Source organism: Berghia stephanieae, chromosome 1, assembly GCF_034508935.2.
Source record: "Berghia stephanieae isolate SIO BIC M18660-M18661 chromosome 1, UCSD_Bste_1.3, whole genome shotgun sequence".
Taxonomy (NCBI): Eukaryota; Metazoa; Mollusca; class Gastropoda; order Nudibranchia; family Aeolidiidae; genus Berghia; species Berghia stephanieae.
The window spans coordinates 55,400,354-55,412,034 of NC_088360.1; the positions used below are offsets into that span (position 1 = coordinate 55,400,354).

The 11,681-nt window shown below is 32.9% G+C and overlaps 1 protein-coding gene across 1 annotated transcript; it reads right to left on the bottom strand.

The window, feature by feature from the left end:
- Nucleotides 1-765: 765 nt before the first annotated feature.
- On the bottom strand, nt 766-9,273 carry LOC144977941 (uridine diphosphate glucose pyrophosphatase NUDT14-like). Its single transcript, XM_078923354.1, has 5 exons — nt 9,103-9,273; nt 6,195-6,238; nt 5,262-5,326; nt 3,760-3,973; nt 766-1,328 (listed from the first exon to the last, which is right to left on the bottom strand). Exons 1-5 carry the CDS (start codon nt 9,181-9,183, stop codon nt 1,100-1,102), a joined length of 633 nt encoding a protein of 210 aa, XP_078779480.1. The 5' UTR covers nt 9,184-9,273; the 3' UTR covers nt 766-1,099.
- Nucleotides 9,274-11,681: the final 2,408 nt, after the last annotated feature.

Below are 11,681 nucleotides of genomic sequence, written 5' to 3' on the forward strand. Positions count from 1 at the left end.
ATAATAACAATAATAATCATAATAATAATAATATAATAATAATAATAATAATAATAATAATAATAATAATAATAATAATAATAATAATGATAATAATAATAATAATAATAATAATAATAATAATAATAATAATAATAATAATAATAATAATAATAATAATAATAATAATAATAATAATAATGATAATAATATATACTTTATTCATCCCAAAAAATGGAAATTCGTTTACAGACGCGGCATGCATAAAAATGTATAAACACAAAGCTGAGAATCTATGGCGAAAATGTATACATATATATATATATATATATATATATATATATATATATATATATATATATATATATATATATATAATATATATATATATATATAATATATATATATATATATATATATATATGCAAATGCACAAAAATGTAAAAATATATCCATTCTCAACTGTATTTTAGACATAAACTGGCCTCATATCTCAAACTAACTTCGAGGCAATTACAAAAGCTGCGCAGAAGAATATTATTTCAAATCCCAAGCAAACTCACAAGCGAAATTATTTTAAACAAAATAAAGACAGACCCTCGACCTTCCCACAGCAACCTTCTCCCTCATGACAATTTAGTCCATGTTTTGTATAACTTCTTATCCAATATCTTATCCTTTCAGATGTTTGAGTCCTTTCCTTCCTTGAATCATAAAAATTAAGTCGCCTTGTTCACCTTCACCTTACTTGTTGGTCATTTCGTGCTTTTTTTTTCACATTGAGTGTTTTTATTTCATTTTTACCATGGTGAAATACAAAAAATTTAAATGAAACAATAATTTTTTGAATTGGATGGGGAGGGGGGGGGGATTAAAACAAACAAACAAAAATAAATTGTAATGACGAGTGACAATGGTTTTGCAAAATGATCTGACCAACAAAGGAAAAGCAATGATGTAATTTTATTCATGGAAATCTTTGGATTATGTCTATTTCAAGCGCTAACAGAATAAAGCATGCTTCAGCTTCCTCCAAATAACAATGCTTAAAGGCAACATGCACAGTATCATAACCAGAATCAGTGTCATGAACTCTGAAACCATAAACCTTCTTTTAAAACTAAACTTTAGCACACTCTGATGAAAAAAACCATTGGAGGGCAAAGACAAGAGCCATGTCTCTGTTGATGTTCTCATTCATCATTATGTCCTTAGCTGCTTCTTGAGATAATTCCATGACTTCAATCATTTCGCCCTCTTCAGCCAATCCCCCTCCTTGTCCAACACGCATCGAGTCAGAAACTTCTACAAAGAAAAGGGTTGACTTTGCACCTGACAAAAAACTTTGTCTGTTAAGAGTAAAAGAAAAAGTAAATAGTTTATATCGTCTTCATAATAAATTGAATAAAATTATTATGATAACTCAGCTCTGACACGTGACAAACAACAGTACACTAAGATTTTTTACAGCACTTGCTAAGCTTTTAGATCATATCAGAACTTAGCTTTAGTTTGAGGATTCCAAGAGCCTAAATTGGTTCAGCTTTTGACTCACAAGAAAAATAAAAATCCGTTTAGAATCCTACAGCAGTTTTATGGTAAATGGGTCTATCAAATCTGGTGTAAAGTGCTTTGCACTAGGCTGATGTCCTACTCAACGAATGGGCCTTATTACTCTGAAGAAATTATTCATTTTTCAAAATAACAAACTTACCCCCCACAGTAATAATATCTAAGTTGAAATATCTGAACACAAAAGATCGAAAATTGGATACAGAAAAGAATTCTTGATGTAGATCCCCCCCCCCCCCCCCCCCCCCCTCTTTGCTACTGCTAATACATGGCAGTTTTTATTTATTGTCTTTTTTAAATACTATTCATATGTCCTTTATTTTATAAACTCTGCTTAGACTGAAACTATTCAATGACACAGTTGCAATGCGGGATCTTTAGTAAAGACAGACAATAGTCTCATCATGAATTTAATAGATTTTATTGTATGTTTGAATTAAAAATTGTATCAATTTGTTCAGTAGATCCTATATATGCAAACTACAATTTTCAGTTATTTTTTTTTTTAGATACAGGACCTATACAACATTTCTTCACATCTAAGTCATATCAGTACCTGTGAAAATAAAAGAATTTTAAAAAAATGAAATATAAAGAGTTTAGCTACGATTACAGTTACATATATCTAGGGGAAATAAAATAAAGACAAAATTCGAACAGATATCAAAGGAAATCCCAAGCCCAATCCATAAGTGTGTCTGGTCTGAACAACACTTCAATCTGGAGCAGATCCCGCAATTTTTGCAGAGAAATAAAGGCTATTAATAACAGGCACTCATCTATTTTACTTATTAGGCTATAGTTTTGTATTGTGGAAATAAATATAGATCGAGAAATGTCTTGCCATCAACCATCAAAATCGGTCATATTATGTAGGTGCAGCTAATGAATTTAACAATAAAGCGGTCAGATAGTGAGTCCCAATGTCAAATGACTTATCATAATGCCCTAGCGAAAGTAGACACAATTTCTCAAGACTGAGAGGGCACAGACACACTGTTTATATGCTCTAACATAAGATCATGCAGACACCACCTTTTACCTGATTATAAAATTTTAAAAAATTGAATGAAGACAATGTTAGAAATTATAAAGATTTTAAAATAATTTAAAGAATGCTAATTAAATTGTAAATTTAGATAACGATTTATATTCTTTTTTTTTTAAATTATAATTTTAATGTTTAATTACCGTACATTTTATAGTTCAAGGCTTACAAAATATTTTTTTTTTACAAAAGAAGGGAGATAATTCTTTATGTGTATAGTGACATCAGTGGCCTTTAGTTTATTTTTGGAGAAACTGCTTTATTTGTGGAGAAATAAAATCTATTACAAACATGCACTCATCTATTTTTACCATCATACTACTGTAGTGTGGAAATTCAAATAGATCGAGACAAATCTTTTAAGATAGATCGAGACGAATCTTTTGGGTCATCAACTTTGATTGGTCCGGTAGGGTGGCCAAATTTTAAAGATTTTTGATGGGATGGGGGAGGGGGTAGAGGGAGGGGGGGGGGGGGGCTAGGTGATTCTCAAAGTCGAAGGTCAAATTAAGGATTCAGCATTACGCTCCAGCAGATTTTCTTATATTCATTCGAGTAAACCAGTGATAGAATTACTCATTCTTTAAGAAAGGTTAGCAAGTTACTCATATATCAATCTGTAAAATATAGTTTTATAATTGTTAGATTTGCCAGTAATTCTGTGCTCGATTATATAATATAACATTGGCTGTATAGAACAATATTAACCATCAACCCTACTTTATAAAAGAATCACTATAAATAGGTAAAAAGAAGAGGATGATTTCCAAGGGGAAAAATCATCTACCAAATGATAATAAAAAGAGAGCATACAATTGAACATTTCCCTCTTTGTAGAACATCTCAGCTGAGGCTAGGGCAAATTCAGGGCAGTGTCATTCTAGGAAAAGTACAGAAAACAATATGGAGCGGGCATAAGGAAGAAAAGACAGCAATAATGGTTGCCACCCCGTAACTCTTAATTCATTTACCCTGAACCAAAGAATGTTTGAACATTTTTGAGCATTTCTTCCCAACTGCCTTCACTTCACTGAGATTGCAATTTTTCCATTTCTATTTTGAGGCTTGAGTCAAAATTTTTACAAACTGCCGACAGATGTGAATGTAAATTAAAACAAAAAATCTTAAATAAAATTTCCAAATCCATTGACCCAACAAACCTGTAACTGGTTATATATTTAAAATTATCCAAAGGTGCATTGTAACCACATTCCTCCAAAACTTCAGCTTGTGCAATTTCTTGAAGAGATTTAACTTTGTCGACAATTCCAGAGCATAACTCGACAGTCATACCTAGACTTGCAGGGTAACTGACTGTGTCAATGGCATCTTTAGAATTCACATGGGTCGTTTCACAGTTATGAAGGTATATAGCTAGGAGAAAAGAAAGAAACATGTCTTTGGTGCCTTCTCGTTAACCGTTTCTTTTATTATAAATTTCCATGAAACTTTAGAGAGCTATTTAACTATTGAGAAAAAATAAAAATAAATAATTAAATATAGCCACCACAATCTGTACACTTCCATTCTCAACATTTTGTCTGGATAACAGTGGCATCTGTAGTTTTGACCTCATGCAGTGTAAACAAAGCTTATCCTTGCAACAGACAAAATGAAACTATACTGCTTTCAAAATTGGTCAAAGTGTGGTTTATTATAAAGTGATTTTTAAAAAAAATTACTATAAATTTTCACACGTGTTTAGTGTTAATTTCTTTTGTTTTTCAAAAAAGATGGTTGCTGGTTTTTTTTTTTTTCATTACATGAAACAGCTTTTCACTGCACTTGATTACTGAGTCAATTTCGTTAATTGTTCTCTTTGCTGAAGGAGCTGCCATGTTGGAGTTGTTGAGAAAATACAAGACATATAACTTATAGAATAGCGCTTTTCCTTGATGAAAAATTGAGGCAAATGAAAAAATATTCATAATTGTTAAGGACGACTGAAAAGCAGGAGCATCAAATGGCAGCAAGATCAGATGTCCATCAATGGCTTATCTTTACCTTCATTGAAAACAAGTTTTTTTATACCCAATGACATCAATATCAAGTGGCGGTCTATAGGATTGTGTAAACTGACCTGGCACACATAATTGATGCCTGTCGATTATTGCACCTACACTGCATCTTTATGTTGACTGAGGAGGTGGGGCTATATGCTTATGATTGGATTTGATAGACCTTACCTTAACTGGATGTGACAAAGTGTTTTAAATTGGATTATTTTTCAATTGTTTGTTGATAGCATTGAACTAGAGAAGGCCGCAAGACGGTGTTAGACACAGTGACATTCGAATTATAGAGACATAAATCCTCTATATTGTAATGGTGTGTTCCAAAATAAGTGTCCAGATCCAGAATCAAGAATTTACGGGTTACAGTGTACAAATAAAGAAGAAAAATTCTGCTCCCAGGAGAACTGTCTAAATAATGAGGACATTCAGATTGTGGAATTCCGGATTAGAGAGACCTGACTGTAAAAAGGAAAAAATACAGGATATTTTTAATCTGGATATTTAAGAAGTAACTACAAAGAGTAATCTAGTTCTGACAAATAGGGACTTGGATTATGCATTCACTGATGAACAGGCACCAATGTCTATTCATCAGTAGTGACGTACATCCTTGGTCTTTAAGATATTAAATAATATAAATAACGTACCAGGTCTGAACTGTTTTACAAAGACCAATGTATTTCTTGTTGTGTTGTAAATAAGGATCACAACGCTGGTGAAGAAAAAAATATATATATATTAGGAGTGTAATTCATAAATGACACCAAAAATATTAAAGTAGACATGCTTTATGCAATGCAATTCTCATATGTATGATATTTTTCTAACATGTAGGTCAATAGAAAATCCAGTTTTCCTTTTTTTTTGATATTGGGGTATGGCCATAATGTTACAAAAAGAAAATTTCCTCCTTATAAATTATTTCTTAGCTTGATATGGCAGAGGGACATTTGGTACATAGGTAAAATTTGCTACAGTCCACTCTGGATAATCGTAACTCGGTTAATTGCAACATTTCCAAAGAAACAGAATTAATTCTAAATGAAAGTCCCTGGATAACAGCAACAAACTTCGGTTAATCACAATTTTTTATTTTTTTAATGGCATATTCCAGAAATTAAATCAATCAAACAAAATCTCATGATCTAATTTCATCATGGGTGAAATCATGACAGGTTGAAGAATCAAGAGTGTGCAGAGTTTAATGCTACAGTAGTGTGTCACCACTTTATAAGAGACAAAAGAGGGCTGAGCTGTGCAGTATGGGTTTGTGTGGTCATCTGTGACCATTAGATAGGAGGCGAGGGGGCTGGGCATAGTCTTGATACCAGGTAGACAGTTGTAAGGAGAGACTGAGTGATATCCTCTGTTTTGGGATTGACAACTGTGCATTGTGACCAGTGGGTTTGGTGAGAGGTTACTGTCTCTCAACACAGCTAATCTCTTTATTCTTACAAAAGAGTGAACGTTAATACAATCTGAATAATATGTGGGTTTGCACTACCATTAACGATTAACCCTCGCACCCTAAAAAAAAAAAAGAAACAATAAATTGAAATAATGACATTAAAACGACTTACTCTTCATATTCTGAAATACAATCATAGCTTTTCTTTTTTCCATGCTGAAATTTATGAAAAAGAAAATCAAGCAAAAATTAAACAGTAACAAAGAGAAATTGATAGAAAATCATTAAATCATATTACCAAGAGGTAAATAATATCATGGATGCAAATATTGTTTATGAGGAACAAGAAAAAAAAAAGTAGGCTGAGTTTATAAAACCATGATAACAATAAGATTAATAATAATAACAGCAACAACAACAAAAACATAATAATAATAATAATAATAATAATAATAATAATAATAATAATAATAATAATAATAATAATAATAATAATAATAATAATAATAATAATAATAATAATAATAATAATAATAACAATAATAATAAATGTGAAAACAGTCCTCAAGAGAACTGGTTCCACATTGTCTGTAACTTGTTTACTAGTTTTAAAGTCATAACATCTTAGGCTGCTAATTTAAATGATTCATTGTCGTCAATGAAGATCTTCTCCTTACATTCAGCAGGCCCCGTAAACATAAAATAAGAAAGAGTTGATGTAGTTTTTTTTTGGTATTAACAATTGATTTCTGTGACATCAGAAAGCTGCGACACTAAAAAGCAATAAAACGTGTGGACCAGATTATTTTCACTCTGATATATATAGAAAGAGGATTTTTAAAAAGGAAGTGTCTGGGAAGACCAAGATTTTGGTCTCCCAGTGAAAAACCATATTTTCGTTTATGTAACTGTTTCTTTCTGTTTAAGAGGTGAGTTTTTTTACTTCTATTTATTTATTGCTTGATTGTTTTGGGGTATTTTTTTGCTAATCTTTGTTGTTGTTTTTTTGCTTTTTATTATTTTTTAAATTTTTATTTAAGCCTTGTAGTATCATGACCTCTCCCCCCCCCCCCCCCCCCCCCCCCCCCAAAAAAAATAAAGTCAGAAGAAAGATTGCAAATTATCGGCCGTCAAACATACAAAATCAATTAGTTTTCTCTTTTTCTTTTCTTTTCTTTATTATTAAAAAAAAAAATAATATTCAATTTTTGCTAGAGAGACCACTTTTTCGTCTTCCGACGTAAAACAGACTTTTTTTCATCATTGGAACTGTGTCTTTATGTTGCGAAGTGGAGGTTTTTTTTTTTTTTTTTTTTTTTTTTTTGGGGGGGGGGGGTATTTTTTGTTGTTGTTATTTCGTCTGTTTTGTTTTCTGGGTGTAGTTTATTTATTGTTTTGTTTTGATCTCCCTAGCAAAAATGACTCATTTTGGATAAGGAGATCAAGATTTTGGCTTCCTGGAGTAAATCTGTATGCTTATGGAATTGTTTCTTTATATTGAGGGGAGAGTTTTTTGTTTTTCTTTCTTCTATTTAACTATTACGCGTTCGGTTGCATTTGCTGTTGTACTCGATTTATTTATTCATTTATTATCTGTTAAGGCCTTGTGATAATATCATTATCATGCCCCCCCCCCCAACCCCCTTCAAAGAAAAGTCAGAAGAGAGATTGTAGGTCATTGGCCATCCAACACAAAAATTAATTTAGATTTATTTTTTAACTAATATTTTTCAATTTTGCTAGGGAGACCATGATTTTGGTCTTCCAAAGTAAAGCCGTATTTTCATATATAGAACTGTTTCATTATGTTATGGAGTGGAGTTGTTTTGTTATTTTTATTTTCTTGTTCTTTCTTTTTTTTTTTTTTTTTTTTTTGAGTTAGTTTCCATTTTTTGTTCTTCAATTTTCTCGTGGTTTCAATATTTCGTTTACTTTTCTGAGGCAGGATAATATTATTACAAAGTCTCTTTTTTAAAAGCAACACCCCCCCCCCCCCCCCCCAAAGCAAGGACAGCAACAAAACCAAACAAGTTATAAATAAATAGAAGAAAAAAACAACTCGCCTCTTCAACATAAAGAAACAGTTCCGTAAACGAAAATATACGGTTTTACCATAGGAAGCTAAAATCTTGGTCTCCCTGGCCAGTTTGGGTAGGGATACCAAAATCTTGGTCTCTCTAGCCTCTACCTTTTAAATAATTCAAAATCAGGGGAAGATCTTCTAATCAAAAAATAAATAAATAAATAAAAACTAAGATTTAAGGCTGTCATTATTCCCAGACACCTGTCTGGGGATAATAAAAATTCGTTATCCCCAGACACATGTTTGAAACTCCGCTCTTTTAAACAATTATCTACATTCCAGAATATGGAATGTTTCCAAATGCACATAGAAATAAGGAAAGTTAATAAAATATCTATAAAAACATAAAATTAACCAACATTAAATCAGTTGTTACTACATATACACAAAATGCGTCGACTTCGAAGTGGGTGTCATGGCCGAATGGTTTCGTCGTCTGCCCTGGAAGTTTTACCAGAATCGACGTTGTGGGTTCGAATCCTGGTTCCGCCACTTTTTAATTATTTTTTTAAAAATTCCGTCTTCTTTTTACAGAACGATGCAAGGGAAAATGTCCCATCCATTCCCCCCCCCCCCCCCCCCCCACCTTTTTACAGCGTAAGATTTAACACGGAATGGACCCTGGGAATAATTCGTTATTTTCTATGTCCTTATTTTATTTTCAAAATTGTATGGGGTGGGGTTGGGGGGGGGGGGGGGCGGGATCACTCTAGAATCTTTTGGAGACAATTGCCTAGTTGAGACTGGAATAATCACCCTCCGTTTTGGAGAAGAAAACTGCTTGGAATCTGAAACCTAGCAATCTTATTATGTTCTTAATCTTATTACGTTTAGTTTTATCGATGACACATTGATGATTGCAAATGAGGACACCCTGCCCCAAATAAAGCGATATAGAAGTAGTCTATCTAGTATGACTGATGATGAGTCCAGCTTGCTGTGCATGTGACATTTGTAGAGTTAGAGTGTAATCGGTGCTACAATTTGTAATTTGTACCTGAGAATACGAAACATGCCATGGTTTGATGTATTGCGAACTCTCCAAATCACACACTTCGACATCTGAGAGCCTTTCCATTTCAGTTATTCACTTTTCATTCCTCGTATGGCGACATGAAATTGACTGCCACTCCGGCTTTGATTTGTTTACAAACAGTTACTTATTATTTTTCTTGCTTTTGCGGCAAATGATCTTAATCACGTTCCCTTCCTCCAATGCAAAAAGAGCTTTAATTGGGTAACAATCTGGCAAAAGGAGGTTGTGTTCAAAATTAAAGTACCTCTGCTTCGCCTTTCAACTTCAATCATACAAGTCGCAACCCTGTGCGCCCGAAGATAGAAAAAAACAAAATTCCAATTGGTCATTAATTCTTAATAGTAATGAATCTTTATTGTTCATAAAATGGAAAATCTTTAGTGACTCAACAAATATAATAAACATTAATAGAAATGTGTGGATATTATAATAATATGATCCTCATATAACACATTTACTTCACAACGCACAGATATCTTTACAATTTAATGCAACAGCGAACAAAATGTTTTTAATGCATTGAAATTAAGATTGACTTCAAATGTATACACACTCACTCTTTCTCAATAACATTGATAGTAAATAATTATAACTTATTAATTAAGATTATAGATTGTGGTACGAATGTTGTCTTGTATCTGTTTGTTCTAATTTGAATTTGTTTATATCGTCTCCCAGATGGTAAAAGCTGATATTTATTTTGTGCTTCTTGTTAGTTATTATTTTTATTGTCTTGTCCACAACCCGTTGCTCAAATATTTTAGCAACACTGTCTTTAATGTTGTAAACTGTCTTTCCTGCATTTTCAATTATTGACCGCATTTTGACTTTTTCTTTCATTGAAAGGCCCCCATACAAAGCAACAAGGCCAAATATCATAAGGCTTTAGACTAAACTGTTGTGGACGAGTTTCATTGTTTTCTTACTCACTTCAAATTTACGAAGTTGTCTTAGTATGTGAAGTCTTTGGTTGATCTTTTTTACATATGTTGTCTGTATGAGTCTTAAATTTTAACTTGTCGTGGATTGTTATTCCCAGATACATAAAATCTGTCACCACTTCCATTTTTTCATTATTGATTTCAACTGGAAGTTGCTCTAATTTTGATTTCCTAAAGTCAAAAATTTCTTCTTTGGTTTTCTTTGCGTTCTTCTAATATTTCCGGAGGAAATTTCATTTTCGGATGGAGCTTGGGGAAAGCGAGTTGAAATGAGCATTAACTGGTGACTGCTGGACCTGGTAGTATGAGTGCAGTTTTCTTTCGTTCAAAATATGGCTATCACTTGGAATCGTTGTCAGTCCCGGGTGGTCATTAAAGAGGACTTTGGATATTTGGATTGTGCGTCTTTCATGTAATGGTGACCAGTTTCTTGCGCAAATGACTGACGCTTTCAGTCCTCCTCCTAGTTGTTACAACAAACCTACATGCTCTGTTTTGAACTTTCACTAGCTGTTCCATTTGCTTTTTACTCTTGGGGTCCCGAACGCATGCACTATATTCTAAAACTGGTTATACAAAACTTTTTAGCAGGTTTTTATCCAATGCTCCTCGGACAACTTTGTAAATTTCTTGGATCCAAATTTTATATTGGCTCTCTATCGGTGTGCTGTTGCCAAGACAGTTTGCTGTCGAGAGTTAATTCAAGATATTCTGTATTTTGCGCTGTCCCCAGTTTTCTTTGTGTATTTAATAATCTGAACTTATAATGCGAATTAGCTGGCATTGATTCGGGTGGATTTCTATTTTTCCTTCTTTCTTCTATGATTATAGCATGTCCAGGTCTTCTTATAGCATAATGCAATATTTTGATGTTTGAATTTTCCTCTAAGAAGACTATCATCTTCAAAAAGTCGAATTTTTCTTTATCCTTCTGATCTTGTAGTCTGCATATCATCAATATATATATATATATATATATATATATATATATATATATATATATATATATATATATATATATATATACATATATTTTCACACATTTTCACAAGAAAAAGGAACTTTAGTGACAATGTGTGGCACTATAAGTGCCATTGGCAGTTTCATACCACCCTTTTGTATTTTCCCAAGAGTGAACACACAGCCATTGTGGGAGGAGGTGTTATCTCTTAGCAGAAAGGCGGAGGGTCATCCGAAGGCCAGCGGATGGATGACGGAGGTCAATTTCTTGAATTATCTAAAACATTTTCACCATTTTTCGAGACCATCACCTGAGTTGCCAGTTCTCCTTTTATTAGACAATCATGTGTCACATGTGTCCCTAGCAGCAATAAATTATTGTAGAGAAAACAATATTGTTCTTCTCTCTTCCCCCCCCCCCCCCCCCCCACATTGTAGCCATGAACTTCAACCACTTGATAAGACAGTCTTTGGACCTTTTAAAACTTTTTTTAAATCAACCAGCTGATAAGTGGATGAGAAACCCTCTTAATGCAGCAAAAGTAATGACGATTCATGACCTTCCGATTCTTATTGCAGAAGCATTTCCGAAGGCCTTCACCCCAGCTAACATTCTAGCGGGCTTTGAGAGCACTGACA